Here is a 20,243-nt window from a genome sequence, read left to right on the forward strand (position 1 = left end):
TTTACTATAAAAATATACAAAAATTATACAGTAAAAATATGTACTTGTGTAAACAACTTTATTTATGACCACTGTGTGTGTTTGTATACTGTTTGGGTTTGTTAGTTTTCCTGCAGATATGTTAATGGTGCTTTAGGTTGTAGTAGAAGGGCGTCTTCCCACTATAATGAATTCCACTTGAATGGTCTACCCAAAGCTGTTATAAAGTTAGGAAAATGCAGCAGAGGGTGTTCTCCTTAACAAAATCTCCTTAAGTGCTGCCCACAAACTTCCTGGTGTGGACTGCCCATTGGAATAAATAGGAATTTTGTGCATGGGTGTTTAAAGGCTGGGGAAACATTCCATGTACACTTAGCTTATTGGCAAATATTTTGGGTTTTAAATAGATTTTATTTTTGCTATAAATAACTACTTAATGAAGATTTACTGTACATATTAAAAAAAAAATAGTTTAACGTGGAAATTTATAAACTATAATCTGTGCTTCTTAGGCTGTTATAGACTGTGATACACATAAGGTTTATACTTGAATAGTTCAGTTTAGTCACCTATGAAAATTGTTAAATTAATTTCTGCATCCTTCAGTGTCAACAAATAAATGTCATTTACTACTAAATTGTTTCTTCTTTGCTGTAACCTTTTATTTTCTTCACAGTGACAGAATATGCAAACCATGCTCGAGATAATATTTATGAAGTCAATTTGGATAAATATGATGGGTGAGTATTCTATGGCAAAAGCAGGATGTGTTGTTTTTTTTTTTTTTTTTTTAAATCTAATATTAATGTGAGGTTAAATAAACGCAGATAAAATAACGTCTTGTATCTTAGTAAATTGACTGTGTGCTAAAATTCTACACCACAATTTTGAGCTTAATTTTTCTAGCAGAGATTTATGCTTTTGAATGTTAACCACTAACTTCAAAAAGGGAAGCAGCTGTGCTAAGTTTAACATTCAAAAATTAATGGTCAGATATTACAGGTAACAAGGTTAAAAAAACTAATAAATAGTGAAATTACATATATTGCCTTGAAAAGGCATTTTTGTCAACTCTAAGTATAAATGCCCTAAGTGTAAATAAAGGAAATAACAAAAAGAAGGGTTTTAGGCAAGCCATGTAATCTATTATTGATAATTGCTCATATTACAATAACAGTTGATCATTGGCTGAATCTCAGTCTTGTTTGAAACTCTTAATTCGATATATACATATGAATGGGCCATATAGGCTAATGGAATATGAGAGATGGGAAATATACTGTTGCATACGTAAAGGCCGTAGACCCGACGGGTTTCCTCCGAAATGGGCTTCTTCAGGGATGACGGTACGCTTAGCGAAGCCTAAAGTAAATACTTGTCAGTATCTAGGTTTACAGTAAATTCTTAGCAATAAGTGCAATTACCAAGAGATAGCTTATGTGCAGCAGTAAAACACAAAAGCATACATTTTTTATCAAACCACAATAATTATCAACATTTCAAGGGGTTATTGCACATACAGTGATACACATAGGGTATAGGTATGAATGAAAACATTCATATGTAGTTAGAAAATATTCTTTTTGATATAATTTGATAGCTGTCTTAGCGCTTCTCTAATTTGATAAGTAGTAATGAGGTAATACCTTATGTTGTCCAAGAGCAAAAGATGAGATTTGGTGTATTCCCCATTCATATAGAAGAGATTGGGTGCCTCCAATGTGGAGGTAAAGTACAGGAGATCCCCCGATTTTGAGAGATACCTATAGTGGGTGTGTATAAAATAGATCAGTAAATAAAAGTATGCCAGGGAGATATTTTTAGGGGTAGAGACGCAGCTAATGTAGATGAGTTACCTTGTAGCTGATGTTAGCGTAGTAAGGCAGAGGACTGGAGCTGCAATACTTTTTAGAATTTTACAATTGATGTAATTTAATAATCTGAATATTTCCTGATTGGTGGAAAATCTTGCAGGATAATTCAGCCATTGGTCTTTTTGTCTATTGGACAGTACATCATAAATATTGTGTAATTGGGGGGGGGGAACAATGCTCCGTTTAGCCAATTATTGGATGGAGGGGGAGACACTTAGTACATAAACATGGACCCTTGACAAAAATAATTGTAAATCTCCAAAGTGTTAAAGTCATAATTATTTTTAATTTGGGTGGACTAGGTAAGGAAAACCAATTATTTTAAGTTTTGCTTCTATGTCCTGCCTTTTTGATCCTAATTATCATTGTCATAGTTACTGCAAGTAAGGAAAAATCTAAAATCTGGAGTTGCCACAGAAAGGGGAAGTCCTGGATATTTGTTGCGATCATATATGTGTTTTTTTTTTTTTTAATTGTATTTTTATTGAAAGAAATTTTAACAGGGTACAAAGAAGAAAAAAAAAACACAAAATAAAACTACAAAACAGTATCGAAACATACAGTTTCCAAGGGAAACAATAACCAAAGTTGGGCAGGGAAACAAAGTCTGGGCAGGGTCAACCATGCAGTCTAGCATAGTAATGATCCCAAGCCTCCCGGACCATCTCAAACTTGTCCACCGCATTCCTAATAAGAGCTGTGAGGTATTCAATAAGGCGGATGTCCTGGATCCGGGCATATAGATTCTCCATGGAAGGGGGTAAAACCGCCTTCCATCTGGTTGGGAATCAATGTTCGAGCTGCCACTAAAATATGGGATAGCAGCTTACGAGACAAATTCGGTAACGCTGGGGAGGGTTGACGCAGAAGATGGGTGAGAGGGTCCAAAGTTATAGGTTGCTGAGTCACATCAGATAGTAGGTTGTTAACCCGGGACCAATATACCTGGATAGGGGGCCAGAACCAAAATATGTGCTCTAATGTACCTCGATGGCTCCCACACCGCCAGCATACGGGGTCAACATTAGGAAACAATTGGTGGAGTACAGCCGGTAAATGGTACCATCTGAGTATAATTTTATACAAATTTTCTTTATATAGCATACAAATAGAGCTCTTATGTGCCGCCTCCCAAATATCTATTCAATGTTCTGGAGATAAAGTCCGGCCTAGAACTTCCTCCCATTTAAGCATATAACCATGAAAAATGCTTTGTTTTCTCTTCTGTTTAGGGGACAGGAAGGGAAATCTTACCATTGGGGCACATTAACCTGACAGGGGTTTTAACCTTTCCTTACTTTTTTCCATCACCAATTTGAAGTCTAATAAGAACACATATGTGTTTTGTTAGAAGTCCTTGCTAGGGGTGACTTGTACAGTGTATATTGGTAATGAGCTCAGTTTATCCTGTTGGGCTTTTGTCCTTTTGGTATAGTGCAGATTTAAAAATTTGAATTGCAGTGCGATTTTCTCTTCTACTGTCTTTAAATAACACCTCTTAATATTTAATCATGAAATTATTCCTGCAATACACATTTACTTCATTCAGGTATGCAAATGTGATGCTCATCGGTGTTGGATGACAGAAAAAGTACATGGTTAATGTTTTTTTGATATTTATTCATTGAGAACATGACAGCTGTGAAACTGTTATAACTGAGACATTTTATCACTGCAGCATTGTTTGTGTTGGTGGCGATGGAATGTTCAGTGAAGTGCTCCATGGCCTTATAGGCCGGATACAAAAGGATTCTGATGTTGATCATAACAATCCTAAAATTCCATTATCTCGGTGCTATATGAGGATTGGCATTATTCCTGCTGGTAAGTCAGCTATTTAAGCTCATTGTGACCTCATGTTGTTCAGCTTCGTTTGTGATACTGACCTTTCTGCTCAGTGATGCAGCTCATTTTAATATTCATTACGTGACCTTGCTGTTCTAAAACAAATTTCAACTATAGAACAAAGCTAGCATATCAAAATGATTATATATTTGGGACCATGCTAGCATCAATGAGGATTAAACTGGTTGTATTCACACTCATTAGGTTTCTGGCTGTATATATGCAAGGTCACGTGTCTGGGCTCTTTAAGTCAAGCTTTTTCTAAATGAATGTTATTTGTAATTCCTAATAGCCCTTTTTTGTGGATTATGCATGGATTAGTTATATTTCCCCAGGCAAAATTATGCAAATCAATGACCCAAATAACTATAATGTTTAAAGTGATTTGCCACTACCTGCCATCTAATAGGTGTTTATTTCCCACACACTTAGAAGTCCCACAAACTCGTGTTGTGAAAAATTCTTTGTCAACAAAAATGAGTTTAGAAAAATATTCTCATACATACACTTAAAATATTATATTTAATAATATTATTCAATGTGGACATGGGCTGCATTATTAAGGCTTAGTCTACACGGACTGTTTCCACAGCGTTTAACCTGAGGCTTTTAAAGCCCTTGTTTGAAGTCCCCATGCATTCCAATGGGCTAATCTACACCAGGACGTTTCCTTCAGGCACGTATTTCAGCTTTATCTTAAACGTTGCTTGCAACGTTTAAAAAATTAAAACGCTGGTAAATCGCAGGAAAATGCGGGAAAACGCGTCCATTGGTTTTAATGGGAGCGTTTTCCTGCGTTTATGCATGCTAGAAGTTGTCAATAAAAAAGCTTCCATTGATTTCAATAGAGGCTTTTACAAACGTTTTAACAATGGCCTGTGTCACTATTCCATGTGTCATGCATGATTAATTACATGTACTATGCTATTAAAAAATTAATACCTATGCCTGGCACGTGTGAAGATTGTCTGCCATTGTGTTTGCTTTTGGTGCTTTTCACACCTGCAAATGATGTCATTCATTATCACTTGTGTGTAGTCATTGTCTTTAATTGTGCTTCACTTTGCACTCTTTTCACTCTATTCTGTGTATACTGTTACATTTGTCACTGTACTCTTGCATGATCACATTATCACATGTATGCAGGGATGTATGTACTTCCTGTACTTGCAGAAATCACTTCTACAAAGTGCTAAAACGCTTGTATAATCTCGGTAAAATGCGCAAAACAACGCGAGAAAACGTGGCATAGACGTTTTCCAGCATTTTAAAAAAATGCATAAAAACGCTTACAAACGCAGTAGGAACGTTTACATGTCTTTTTACAAAACGTCCATGTAGACCCAGCCTAAGTGATGCCATTACCACAACTAGTCATTCAGAGTGCCTGCTTGGCTGCAGTATTACAAGTAATTGTAAAATAATATACAGATCTATCAGTCCTTTTGTGTATGTAAATTGCAGTCATATTTCCACAATTGTTTTATCACTCAAAATGTCATTTTACTGGATGTGGTGGTTTGGCCTATGGTGGATGCTGTTTGAGAGATTTCAAATTCCTGCAGTCAGTTCAATGACTTTCTATTGCATTTGGGGTCTTTGCTGCAACTGTGTATTCACACATCCACACTTTTGGTCAGTCGTCTTGACCTTTTTAATGTGAGGCAACCCAAAAAATACCTTTCAGGTCTTGGGGAAACTATTTTTACACACAGATCGCAGTGCATTATTGTTACAGTCAGTGGGATGAATGCCTCTTACATTGGTCAGTGGGAAGAATCCCACCATTACAGATGTCAAAAACTTTGCCATAGGGAACAAAAATTGCTCAATGAACCCCTGGCAACATTAGGCTGTATTTAGAATATAGCAAATGTTTTTGAAAACAAAAAAAATCCTAAAAATACCAATTTTAATATTCAGTTTAAAATGAAAAAGTGTTAAGTCGAGAAGGGTGAGACTTTGACCCCTTGCTGAAGCCCGAAAAACCTAAAAGTACACATCCATATCCAATATCTACTTTACAACTTGTGTGAGACCATATTAGTTTTGTGGCCTCCCCTAAGCATGTGTTGCTGTTCTTCTAGACCTCTGGGTTTCCTATAGGTTGTATTTTAGAAGGATTGTGAACAGTGTCTGGGGTTAGCAATCAGAGGTGAGTTTAAATGAAGCAGCATTAACATTTTTAAGCCTGAGATTATTTGGCCATTGAGCTAATGAAAAAAGATTTAGCGGTTTCCTGTATGAGATTGTTCCAAATATGTCTGAAATTACCGTTCCTTGTTGGACCATTAGGACATTTTGAGAGAGGCTGTTACTATTTATTGTAAAACATACACTTCATATTCTTGCATTAAAGATCTAATTACATAATGTCTTCTGTTCTTCTGGTCTTTTTTTCGGAACAGAGTCAAGTTGCTGTTTTTTTCATTTAATGACCAAATGTACTCTATCTTGCACTGTTTTACCCTTATCAAATTTATTTCAACTGATAACACAGCTATCTCTTATTAGTCAGCCCTTGGCCCCCTCTTACTTTCATACACTTCACAATTTCTTTCCCGAGGTCTTGACTTATTGCAACAAACTCAAAATATAATAAATACAACTGAAATCCTACTGCTCTGTAAGGCTAAGGTTTTATTAGTAATATGTCAAAGACTGAGATTTATCTGATGTGTTGACTTAAGCGTATACTTCTATTGAAGAACCATTTTTTTGCCTAAGAGCTGCACAGACTAATCCTTTCTTGAGAAACATATGCCCTTGGAATTACATTAAACTTTTTATGTGGGCAGTGATAGAAATAGGGCTGCTGCTGCACAGTGTTTTGATCCATTGCTGCTTTTACTACAAGCTTAGTAAAAGTGGATTTAACATACAGTAGCCCGAGCTGGGCACTGTTCCCAGTTCCTCTCTACAGAAAAGGGAATAAATGAAACTTGACAATTCTCTGTCCCCCTTCAACAAAAGAATCTCCTATTTTTGGAATGTCTCATCTAATATTCAGTTCAGCTATGGAGTTTTCATCTTTATACTGAGCAAACTGATTCTTCGCCATGGTAGTTTTCTTTATGTGGTGGCAGTCAGGTACAATTTCATATCATCATAATCACTTCTTTCCACTGGCCATTTATTTTAAGATATAGGTCAGACACTCTGAGTACACTTGGTAAAGTAATTGTTCATAACTGGAGAGCACATCACATGATTACATTTGTGATTATTTATCTTAAACCCCTCATTGCAATTTATTGTGTACTTTTATTATGCATTCTCCTTAAAGAGTAGGCAGTTTAGAATTAAGAATTAAATGTTTTGGAATTACAATGTAAAGATATAATAAGGTATGCTGACGCCTGTGTACAAGATGACTGCTTGGCCCATTCCAGCATTACCTTGCGAGAAAGGAGTATAAGGAGAGCTGGGAAGCAGACACTGGCTATTACAGGAGTGCAACAGTTATTAGAAATAGTTTTTTTTTTGTTTTGTTTTTTACTAATCTTTTTTTTTTTTTTTTTTTAATGACATTGATTTTCTTTGTTTCAGGTTCTACAGACTGTGTATGTTTTGCTACTGTAGGAATTAATGATCCAGTAACTTCAGCTTTGCACATCATATTGGGTATGCAACGTTTAGTATGTAGTCGCTTGCTATAAAATGTAATACAGAATAAGAATTCATACAGTATGCATAGCTATCATTTATCTGTATCTGATAGACTGCAGACTTTTCAGCCCTGGCTTCTGACAAATATGGATGCTTATGTGCGCATTCAAGCATTAACTACATTTGTCTACGTGTGACAATATGTTTTGTGTTTAAATTGACTTATAATACACACATCTCAAGCACTGTTACTTTGGAAGTTTACTTTTCAGTCATGGTGTCCTATCAGACCATGCTACCCATGAAGCAGGCATATGCCGTGGAATCATTGACGTTGTGACCCTATATCCTAAAAATCACAATAATTAGGAAGCTAAGAGGTTCCTCTGTATACCCTGAAACTTTCAGGTCTGTACAACACACAGTTTAGGCGACACGAGAGAAGTAAAACGAAGTTCTTGGGTAGCAAGAAACGACAAGCAGTTACAGATATCATAATGTACTAATAATGACCGCATTGCGTACTCACTTCAGCCGTAGCAAAAACCCGAGAAGTATCATAATCTGAAAGGACAAATATGGAGTTTCGGGCACCCTCAGATAATACGTTTTGTAACTATGGCTTGCATGAATTTTTTTTTCACATACATTATAGGCATGACAATTCACTGAAAATCTCATGCAATAATAGGCAGTATGTTTGCTCTGAAAGACGCTCAAATTGTCTTCAGCCAAATATCCCATGAAATTTGGGATATAACTGACTAAATACAATGTGCAAACCATACTCCAATGACACTCTTCCACACATCACTGCTTTAGGTCCCATTTGTATCCTTGCTTTGGGGTTTTGTGTATAGACTGTAAATAGGTTTGTCCAGTGTTTAGGACATTTAATAATGCAGAGATAGAAAAAGAATGTCAAATATGATATACCATGAAGGTAGGTTAACTTAGATGCCCTGGACCAACCAAGTCTAGTCTATCTCTGATTGCTTCTAGCAAAAAAACAGTTTTGCCTGCTTCTTAAGGTTCATAGAACTCTACACTCAACACTCCTGGTGTGCACACTTTGTGGAGCATAGTGGAAAGTCATACTGGCATTCTGGAATGCATAGCATGCATCTTTTTCAATTGCAGTTGACAAAATGGACAGCTGCTGTTCACTCAGGTAGCCTATTCACATGGTTGGTAAAACTAGTGGGTTAAAAGCTCTCTTTCTGTTTGGTTCGTCAGAGACAGACGGATTTGCCAGTTCACGACTACCCTTGTTGTGAGTGGCATTTGTTCTTTGTGCTGCTTTTCTTCCCCCTACAAGTCATTGGTTGGTTTGAACCAACTAACTCAGCAGTTTGAAATCAAAGTAACAAAGTGGGACTGGGAACTGCCTGAAAGTATACTTGAGCTTGATTCCTGTGTACTTGAATCCTTACACCCAATCTATAAAGGCAAACCCCACAAATTTACATAAAGGAAGACTTCAGATATATTGGTAATATGTAAAAACTGTTTTATTTCTTTTTGTACTAGTGCCTGTGATGGTAAAGGATGAGGTGGCTATTGAAATGATCATTGGGATATCGGCGGTCTTTTGAGAAATAAATGTATTTAATGTTTCTTACGTAGGTGATTCTCAGCCCCTGGATGTAAGTGCAGTTCACAACAAAAAAACACTCTTGAAGTACACAGTTTCCTTATTGGGTTACGGTTTCTATGGAGACGTCTTAAAAGGCAGTGAAAAGAACAGGTGGCTGGGCCCTGCCAGATATGACTTTTCAGGTAAAGTAACCCAGGCATTACAGTTACCCTTTCTCCATAGTTTTTTTTTTTTTTTTTTTTTTTGTGTGTGTGAGTTCTTTGTTATGTATGTTTGTCATTAAACACACTGTTTCAGGTAAATAATTCAAGTTTAACAAATCCTATTTCTTGGTTGTTATGGGGGGTAGTTAAAATTTTCAATACTTTCCATGTCCTGCTGCCTTTGACAGAAAATGAACAGGCCATTCCTATTCATTCCTTTTTTACTGACCATAATCTTAAAGTAACATAAAGGGAGTCATTTCTAGTGTTAAAATAGTAATCCTGTATTATTGCAAATAATTAACATCTATATTTGCATATCAATAATCAAGTAGTCCTTTTTTTAATGTTAGGCTTTGTAAGTCCTGTCCCAGTAGGAAAATTAAAAATAGATTTGCAAGAAACCCATTTAGGTTTAAGATTTATTTTGCTGCGCTACAGTTATCCAAAATCTTACTGTACTGCAGCTCTCTGATGCACCAACATTGGTAAATGTAATTAAGGAAATTGTATTTATTTTTTCCTCATTTTTATGAATGTGTACTTGTGGATAAAATAAATCACAGCAATTTTCCTCAGTAGTTATATTTAAACTTAAGTCAAAAGTGAGTTGAAACAAAATAGCAGTTTACACTCCTGAATGCTATTTTTGTATGTAATCACTGCATTTGTTGTCTCCTTCAAAATTAGGATTTCGTCAGCCACTAGCATAGTGTCTAATGCATTTAAACTGGCTGTTTGTCAACCTAGAGCATGATTACATGTGGTTGTGTTATGCGATCTTACTACTAAATTTCGTGTCAGCCTAAGGTAGATTTGTGGGGGTTGACTTTACTGTTTAACAGATTTCATGTACTATTTCAGCTCTCTTGTGTTTTTTTGCATTACAGTAAAATGCATGGATGTCTCATTTCAAGACCTTTTAGCAAAAAATCATTCCGTTGAATAAAAGCCAAACATCTTATTGTGTCATATTTAAAGAAGCGATATAAACCCTACCATTTATATGCTGTCTTTGCGCTATGTTAAAATATAATTAACTTAATATGACTTGCCCATAACATATAGAACAGTATAATAAAAAGTGGTAAAACGTATACCTATAAATTTATAAACTTGTGTGCCTTTGATGACATTTTCTATGAGTTTAAATGTATGTATTTGAGTGTATGTAAGGGTATCCTACTTTTCTACCCCCAGTGTTAAAATGTTTGTCTAGAAGATAAATTTACTAGATTTACTGGATTGACTTTTTACCAAAGGTCATTTTGTTATGAGTAAGCATATTAAGGTGCTTAAATTGTAACATGAGAATTCTGGTCAATTTAGACACATTTTGCAGTTTATACTCTGGCAAAATAGTTTTTTAATTTAATGAATGATTTTTTGCTAAAAGGTTTGAAATCTTTATATATATATAATCTTTCGCTTGTATCTTCTTGTGCCACACACCTTTCTCGCTGGTAGGGTACAAAGGTGTATGTGAGTTGGAAGAATTTTAGGAAGTTATTGTTTTCTAAAGCCCACCTAATCTCTTATAACTTTGTAAGTATTTTTACATTGTTTGGGATACTTTATTAATATAGAGAAAATACAGGAACCAAATTATAGCATTTCAAATGATGAATCACAGAATCCTGTCCAATGTTTACACAGGAAAAGTAGCCACAAAATTACCCACATTGCTTCATAGTTGCATTGGTTGAGCGGTTGCAGTCTACATTGTTGGAACTAAGTGATTGTAAGATTCTCTCTTTTAGGTTTCAAGACTTTTCTATCTCATCGTTACTATGAAGGGACAGTGTCTTTCCAACCAGCAAAGTGGGCAGTGGGCTCTCCAAGAGATAATGTCTGCTGCACAGCTGGGTAATTTACTTTAATCTATTCATTTGAATTTGTTGCATTTACAAAGAGGAGTTCTTATGTGTTTTTTACTATTACATACGTGGTCATTGGATAAAAAATTACTAAGCGTTCCTCATTTGGGTTTGTATTTGTTTTATGCTCACAGGTGCTACATTTGCAGGCAAAGTAGCAAACAACTGGAGGAGCAGCAGAGAGCAGAAACTTATGGCTTACAACACAATGGTAAGACCATACTAATCAAATGACCATGATGAACTCTCACTGTGGCTAAAATTATTTTAATGTGTAACAATCCTGCTTTCAACAAACTGAACTGACAAACCAGATAAAACAAACATTTCCTTGAGTCTTAAAACTATTAACTTTTTCTGAATGGTGCATATACCCCATCCAGCACTTTCCCCACAAGACTAGGTGACACCCTCTCACAATACACACACATACTATACTGTGCAAAAGTTTTAAGCAGGTATGAAAATGCTGCAATATTTTCAGAGAAGTGGCAATATTTTTTTTTTTTTCAAATAACAATGCAAAGTAAATGAAAATCTAAATCAAATGTTTCCATGTAAACTAGCATGCTTTCTGAAGGAACTTGGTAAGTTGTTGTAAACATCTTGGAGAGTTAACCACAGCTCTTCTGTGAATGTACGCTGCTACATATCTGTTTTTCTTCATGTAGTCCCAGACACACTCGAAGATGTTGAGACCAGGGCTCTTTGAAGGTCATACAATCACTTCTAGAACTTAAGCTGAAGATAGTTCTTAATGACATTGCATGATAGTATTGCATGATGAGTAGGTATCCACTCTTGTATTTATCAGCATTTAGGACACCAATAATCCTGACGGCAAGCTCCTGACATGCAAGGAACCTTCACTGTGCTTTACCTTTTCTTTGCCTTGCCTTTAAATCCATATCAATTCCCATAGGCACACTTGCATAAAGGGTAGTCACACCAAATATTGATTTGATTTTTTCTAAATTAAGAACAAAAAATTAGAATACATATTTGTGAAAGCATTGATACTTTACAGCTTTTTGTGCACACCTGCCTAAAACTGAAACTTTTTTTTTTTTTTAACAATTCTTTATATGTGCTAAGATTCACTCTAGAGGTATTTTTAATGTCAAATGACATTTTATACTGTGGTCACTAGGAAAGTCAGACTTTCATATTTTTTATAGTTAAATTTGTAACCAAAATTGCTGTGGATGTTTGAATCCTTGGACAATGTCCCAAAACCAAAAGAATGAAAAAAAGTTGGAATACAAAAGTGAAACGTTTATAAATACGCCCCATAATGTTGTAACCTATAGGAACCAGTACTACTTTTTTTTTTTTTTTACCTTTGGGTATCATTCTTTTGTAATTTGCATTGTTTATTAAGTCAGCCTGAAAATATTTACATGTACACATAAAAATTAACCACTCATTTACCATTTATTTGATCACCATGACTTATTAACTATTTGCATGTTAACAGTGATGATTCAACTTTGCCATATAAATAGTGGTAGCCCATTTCTGTAACAGATGGGTAGTAAATGATTTGTATTATCTAAAATCTCTTATTACAGCACAGGTGGAAGTCACATAATTAGCTCATCTGGTGGCAAGGACAAAATATTGGTCTGCAGCTTGTTTATTCACCTTTGTGATGTCATGTTATCAACTGTTGGTTTAGGCTTGTAGCTGTTTATTTGGACATGCGTTACAAATTATTAACCCCATCTTCTGCTGCCTTTGACAAGGTTAATATGAGCAAGAAATAATGGATTTATAGTAGTTGGCAGGTTTTCTTTGGGTGATTTATCTAGATGTCTGAGGAAACAAAAGACAATTATGATATTGGCAGTTAGTTGTACTGCTAGATTTTGGCAAGGGCGGTATTAGGGCATCCTGCCTATAAAGCCAACCTGAAGATTAAAGAGCCAAAATCAACACATCATATATTTGTACTTGCTTGTGTTGGTTTGGTTAAGTGAGATTTGCTTGTAAAGATTGTTGGTTTCCTGATCATTTCACTTCATCTTTTTACTTTTTACTTTTTTATCCTTTTTTGCGTTCTGTGAATACAGAAACATTCTGGGATCATGTTTCCTTCATTGCAAACTTTACTATGTATTACATATAACCATGTGTATTCTCTCCTCTAATTTATGCCATGCATTAGCATTTATTTAAGATTGGAGTAAACCGAACTTTTTCTGTTTGTGGCAGCAATGTATGGTAGTGTAGTTACATCAATTTATCCCTTTATTTTTGGGAACTGTCCTTAGTTGTAATTATCTAGATATATTCAAAGGATGGCAGCCCATGATCTGATTTTGTCCATTTTCTAGGCTGAATGTGGTTGTAATAAAATGTTTGCTGTAAGGTCCTTTACACATTTTGTTTAGAAGCATCATGTACCGTATTTTTCGGACCATAAGACGCACTTTTTTCCCCCAGAAGTGGGGGGGGGGTTACATGTGTTTATGACTGTGCTGTTGGTTTTTAATGCACATAAAATATTTTAGGACACTATTTGTTTCAGAATCTTTTTTTTCTTCATTTCCCTTCTCCAAAAACTGGTGCGTCTTATGGTCCAGTGCGTCTTATGGTCCGAAAAATACGGTACTTTTGTCAAGCTTTAAACAGCCTTGTTAAAGACTTTAAATTTATATGTTAGGCTAAACTCACCTTTAAGGTAAGCCTTATGCTTTACTGTTGCCAATGCACTGCAGTACCTACTGCTGATAACACAAGATCATTCAGCTTACTTATCAAACATTACTTGCCTGGTTCCTGTTTCTGGGAGTTTGTGTTTAAGCCTGCAGCATAATGCTCAGGTTAACCCCCAAGTCTGAAATGGTCCATAAGTACCTTTTCCTATGCCTTTTGAAAAGCACTTTTCCCTGTAGTCTCTATGCAGTTTGGAATCTTTGTGTGTCCCACACTGACCATGGGCCAAAGAAAGCACCAGAGAGTTGTTAGCGAAAAAGAGAGAAACAAATTAATAGACAAGCAAGGCTATTGGACCATGTACAAGCAGCTTGATGTTTTGTGACAATAATTTAAAATTTTGTACAAGTTTGTAGTTCGCCTCTCTTGACCTAGTCGGAGAGGTTAATCGACTCAGGGAATGTTAGGAAAACAATCCAAGCAAAACTTCTGAAGAGTTATAAGCTGAGCTTTTACAATCAAAGTCCATCAGGGTCTTCCTACCAACTGTGCTTTTTTTTTGAGTGACAATGAGCTCAATGTAAGAGGTTCCAGGAGAACTTCACAGATGAAAACAAACACCAGACTGGAATTGGCTAAAATGGATATTGACAAGCCACAACGCTACTAGTAGAATGTCTTTTGGACAGATGAGACCAAATTGAAGTCACATCCAAGCCCATATATGAAATAAAGTTTTTGTTCTGATGCTGCTTTACTCTGTCTGGCACAGGATGTTTTGTGTTTGCAGAAAACCATGAAATCTAGAAACTTTCTGGTGTGAAACGTGTATTGCCCGTGTTAGAAATGCATAGTTTCAGGCACATTAATGCTCACAGGATGATGACCCAAAACACAAAATTGAAAGACCCAAGAATGTCACATTGAACTGTTCCGAAGTGGCCTTCTATGAGCTTTTATTTGAATACTATCAAACACCAATTGAAGAACTGACACACACAGTATGGAGAAGGCACTCCTCAAACCTGATACAGGGAGCAGTCTGCTCAAGAAATGTAAGCCACACTTTCAGCCAACGAAAGCAGATGTTTCCTTGAGCTCTACAGGAATCGCTGGATTTTAGTGACTCTAAAGCACTCCAATTTTGGGTTATTTTTCAATGGATGGTTACCAACAGTATTGTGCACTAATGGGACGCTAATAGGACTAGTTATATTTTTATTAGTGTGTGTGTATTTGGCAAGAATCCCTGAAATGAGTTTCTGGTAATCCTTTTATCCCTCTATGTGTAATTATTCTTTTGGGAATTGTTTTAGGCTCCCAGAACCATGTTAGGAGGTTGCATATACTGAGAATCCTTGTATATTCCTGGGCATTTGGAAATGCGTCTTTATTATCTCTAAATAGTATACAGCAGATGAAAAATACATTTTCTGCCGTAGACTCTATAAGTATTTTCATGCATGGCCTGCACTTAGTGGCCTAATGCTACTAGTGATTCCACCGTAACACAGAGACAGTAAACACATGTTGGACAGCGACCAAGTTTTCATTGACCTGAGGATAGATATAAATGTAGTACCTTTGACTGGACATGGATCTGTACTTTTTCAGCCCACCAAATCAGCTGTGAACAAGAACTCAATCAGCTGTGAATGTCATTCTTTTGCCTGACTGCCTTTTCCCCCTCTTTCATTATCTTTTTGTTATAGGTACGCAGAAAGTAACCAGAAAACTATTTATTTCACATTAGTGATTACTTTGATTCAGTGCTTCAATAAGGAAGTTAATTAGCGCTTAGGCATATGCCAATGCTGTGGCTGGCTCTGGTAAAATAATTGCAATGTGTAATATGAAATGAGACAGTATCCAGAATAAGAACTATGTATCTTAATGGACTGTTAGTTGCAAGTTTTAGATGTGTACTACATTTAATGGGAAGGTAAGGTCATTCGTTTCAGGTAATTTACTGCTGAGCTACATGGTTTAAGGATATGTAAACACAATGTATAAAACTATATCAAACTATTTCAGTGGAAAAGCTTGTCTTTCAAAACAAATGCATTGTGTAATACTGCTTATTATGTTGTGAATGGGAATGTTGGACATTGCAAGATCCCTAAAAGATCTGGACCATATCCTTTGGATGATTACAAAGACTGGATTGTGATCTCCAAATACCAGAAAAAAAGGAAGCTGTGTAAAAATGAAAACAAAAAAAAAAACATTTAACTGAAAATAGTACTATATATATAAAACAAAATATTGAACTCTAAAACTGTGAATTTTATGTTCTTTAAAATATATATGCAGTCTTTTTCAATGTGAAGCCAGCAAAATGTTTTAGAAAAAATTGAAACAGCAAAAGACTTTTTGTTTTTGTTTGCCTTTAAAATGTCATTAGAAAAAGAATCTCGGTTTATACTCGGGTGACACCTAGTGGAACAGCATTTGTCTCTGACTTGAAAAGACAAGCTGTTTGTAACACTTTACATGAGGACACGAAACCGTCTACTGGTGGCCAACTGCTTGTCGATCATTTAAAGCAAATGGTCCATCACACCAAACTCAAAAGTACAAAATACTTTACCTGTAGAAGGAGGAGAGAAAAACAGATATGCACACCAATATACAGATATACACACTAATATGTAGACTGAGCCCACATGATTTATTTTTTTTTTTCCTTTTTAAAATATTACATCATGAATGTGGAATAACTGTTGGGAATGATCCTAACCAATGGCCGAACAATGCAGGCAGTTTATAAACAAGCTATGCAAAATTTATTTATTTAATTTATATTCTGGTGATTATAGACTATCAAGACAAAATGAGGGGAAGTCTAACATTTTAAATTTCTATTTTCTTTTGTTTACTGTTGCATTTTTAGGACACACAATGAAGGTAGCAGTGTTTATTTTGAATGCCCAATATTGTGCAAAGGGACAAAAAAGAAAGCTAGGAAATAAACACAGCCTTGTATGTTTACAAGCTGAATATACTTGTAGAAAAGTAATTTTCTAGAAACTTGTTGGTTTTAAGGCATCTCCCTGTTTGTTCAAAACCACCAATTGACATGGTGCACATCTATGTTTTGTCAATATTATATATATCTCTTTCCAATTAACTTTCTGTTTTCTTTTTTTGTTTTTAGAACAAGAGGAGAACTGGACAACTGTCAAAGGAAAATTTATGTCAATTAACATTGTCGTCATGAGCTGTGCATGTCCACGCAGTCCAAAAGGTCTTTCACCAGCAGCTCACTTGGCAGATGGGACAGCAGATCTTATTTTAGTCCGTAAATGCTCAAGGTTAAACTTTCTACGGCACCTGATCAGACACACAAAAAGCAATAGTGATCAGGTAATTATTTTAAATGTACAATTTAAGTTCAAGAATGAATGAAAGATTTCAGCACTAGGTGCTGCACTAGGGAGTGAATTTCCATGTTTAGTAATGTATTCAGGTAGCAATTGATAAATGTGGTATTTTGAGAATATTGTGTGAAACTTGGTATGATACCCTGGCAGTTCAAACTTGAATCTACTCTCCCTTTTATTCTTAAGGCTTACAATTTTCAGGTGACAGTCTTCATTTTGCATTTTTTAAATTTTCAACTGCATAGCTCTTTGTTTTTTTATTATATTCCCCACAATACATTTTCTTTTTAATTAAAATTACTAACTTTATGTAGTGTTTAAACAATAAACTACGGAGGATCAACGTGAGTAAACATTTTTTTCTCTTCTTATTTAGTTTGACTTTCCATTTGTTGATGTTTATCGGATAAAGACTTTTCAGTTTACTCCTAAACATTCTGAAGAAGATGATTCTGAGAGCACTGATTTGGGAAACATTGGAAAAAAGAACTTTGCTCAGATATGCACTGATCACCCAACTTGTGGCTGTAGTCAGCTGAACAGTGTCTGGAATTGTGATGGGGAAACCCTTGAACAGACTGCCATTGAAATGAGGTACAAGGAAAATTTCTAAATTATATCTACAGTCCAAAAAAAAAAATTCACTGTAAAATACAAAAATAAACCCGAGGAACAATGGCTTGTATTATATGTAGCTTTGTTACCCTGGACCTCGGGCTGTGTTGTCTTTTCTACAAATGTATCTTAGCAGTTGCAGATGACATGAAATTTCTTTTCTTTGCTTTACAGGGTTCACTGTCAACTTATCAGACTGTTTGCAAGGGGTATCGAGGATTCCCATAAAGAAGATGATGAAATGCCAAGCAGGGTTTAGTAGTAGATTACTGTTTTGTCTTTTTGGTGTTCGTTCTTTATTTATTTAACAGCTGAGATGGTATCCAGTTTGAAAAATCTATTGTGAAATATGATGGTAAATATCTAATAATATTTTAAGTTTCTTGTAATTTATAGTGATTTAGTGAACTCTGGATTTATGACTACGCAGAAGACATTTATATAATCTGAAATATTGCTCTTACTGAAATGTTGTCCTATATTAACCTACCACCTAGTGTTTATGTAACCACCTAGAACATATAGCCAGTGTTCATAACATCTAAAATAAGTTCTTTCCTTGTTAGAAGTAGACATAACAGTAATGTAGATTTATATGATTTATTGTAGGCTGTGGTGTATTTTGTCAAAAAAACTATTCACCTTTACTTTTTTCTGTCTAGAGAAAGTAGTTGAGGCTATATTAGGGGCACATTTATGAGTAGATGAACCGCCTGCCTACTGGAAAGGAAGCAGTCACATTTCTGCCGTTCCGGGGTGGGGGAATTGAGGTTTCTGCTTGCAATTCAGTTTGTTAATTAAGGTCACGAATTACCTCTGTGAATCAACTGATCACTCTTTATTAAATGTGGTATCATGACAAAAAATGTAAACTGGCAATCTATTTGGTTTGTCACATTTTGATAAACCCCCTGGGATTTAGTGTGGTACCGGTCTTGGCAAAATATGTTTGGTTTTGACACAGACTGGGGCATTCGTTTTGTGTTTCCAGTATAGATTCATAACAATTGAAGAAATGTTTGCAATGTTATCTTCAAACGCCTGCTTTTTGTTCTAGACAATGTAAAATGTTTTTGCACATAGCACCATTGTGAGTTGTATTTGACTCGCTGATTTCACCAGCAAGCACATTAAAATTTAATTTCATGAGATTTCTCTGGCTTTGTATAAGCTGGGTACAAGAGAACCCGTTGGCCCTAATTCTGGTGACATCATTGATTTAGAATTTATTTCTTTGGTAACTTGATAGATTTAAACATTTTACAGAAGTGGTTGTCTGTATCCCTATAGTGTGCACTATAATCCCTAAATAATACAAAATATATATTATATTTTTTGTCAAGATAGTAGTGACCCTGTTGCATTTATTTAAACATTTTTTCAAAGAGAGATGTTCATGTAATGTGCAATAATGAATGTAAACAAATTTGCCAACACTCATTTATGGGACTGAAAACCTTTGCATTGCTGCATGCTTAGTATGGTGTGTTGGCAAATCAAATCTTCTGATGGACACTTTACTTTTGCTGAAAATCAGTTTGAAGTCTTGGACTGTCTTATAGCAGCGGTTTCATTACAGTGATATTAACCAGTTTTTAACATTCAAAACAAAGGTTTTCAAAGAGAATGCTTAACACTAGGATTGGAAAAAAATATTTAGAAAGAAACTCCTACAGTAGGGAAAAATAATTCCCTAGATAAATAATAAAAAGTTAAAGATCCATTGCCATTTTTAAAGTGCTTAAACTTTTTTCAGTTTGGAAATTCCAAAAATATAAATGTATTTTTCATAAGGCAGTCATCCCAGCACAGAACACTTTGTTGATCCAGGAGATCAATGTGTGAGGCTTTTAACACTATGTTGACCATAGTTTATATTTGTATGAAATGTTATTTTGTCATGGAAATCAGAGTCGAATGAGGTACTATTTTAAAAAGAAACTAACTCATACTGAATTTTACTTTAAAAAAATTTTCACAGTAATAGGTTTGTAGCGTAAATGTATTGCTGATTTATTGTAAAATTTAACACCCAACCCAAATAGATGATAAATTCAATGTACTGTAGTTGACTGGATTTAAATGTGTTTACACCTTATATTACAGTTGACATGGAAAGGCTGATATTGGGCTTGTATTTACAGTTTACCATCTTACTGATAATTATGCTGCATTACAAGGTTCTTTTGGTTAAATTGTTGTGTAATTTGTTTTGTCTAGTTTTACCATGCAACTCAGCAATGCAAAACGTTGAACATTCCTGCTGTTTTTAAATCATGAAAATAAATATTTTAGTATGCAAAAAATGAGTTGGTCCTTTATTCAAAACTGATTATTTTGGTTAAAGGAGCTTTACATAAATTGGTCAATTACTAATATATACACACAAACAGGAGTGCTACCATATAGCAGTGACCAAACATCCACACTCATGTTTACATTGTACATTGACATAATTCCATCATAAGACATAAATCCATCAAGTTCAACCACTAGGGAAATAAACATATCCCAGATATAAAACCCTAAAAGACATAGTTGATCCAGAGGAAGGCAAAAAAAAACCCTGTACATTTTGCTCCAATGGGAAAAAAAATTCCTTT

General features: G+C 35.2%; 1 protein-coding gene across 1 annotated transcript in view; it reads left to right on the plus strand.

Annotated features, from left to right (window-relative positions):
* Window positions 1–19,946, plus strand: part of CERK (ceramide kinase) — a 41,083-nt gene extending 21,137 nt beyond the window's left edge. The window contains exons 6-14 of the mRNA XM_072401625.1: window positions 656–719; window positions 3,532–3,677; window positions 7,248–7,322; window positions 8,934–9,086; window positions 10,868–10,973; window positions 11,119–11,195; window positions 16,800–17,008; window positions 17,402–17,619; window positions 17,815–19,946. Of these exons, the coding sequence (XP_072257726.1) occupies window positions 656–719; window positions 3,532–3,677; window positions 7,248–7,322; window positions 8,934–9,086; window positions 10,868–10,973; window positions 11,119–11,195; window positions 16,800–17,008; window positions 17,402–17,619; window positions 17,815–17,899 (1,133 nt within the window). The 3' untranslated portion in view covers window positions 17,900–19,946. The remainder of the gene's footprint in view (window positions 1–655; window positions 720–3,531; window positions 3,678–7,247; window positions 7,323–8,933; window positions 9,087–10,867; window positions 10,974–11,118; window positions 11,196–16,799; window positions 17,009–17,401; window positions 17,620–17,814) is intronic.
* Window positions 19,947–20,243: the final 297 nt, after the last annotated feature.

This window comes from Pyxicephalus adspersus, chromosome 2 (genome assembly GCF_032062135.1).
Source record: "Pyxicephalus adspersus chromosome 2, UCB_Pads_2.0, whole genome shotgun sequence".
Taxonomy (NCBI): Eukaryota; Metazoa; Chordata; class Amphibia; order Anura; family Pyxicephalidae; genus Pyxicephalus; species Pyxicephalus adspersus.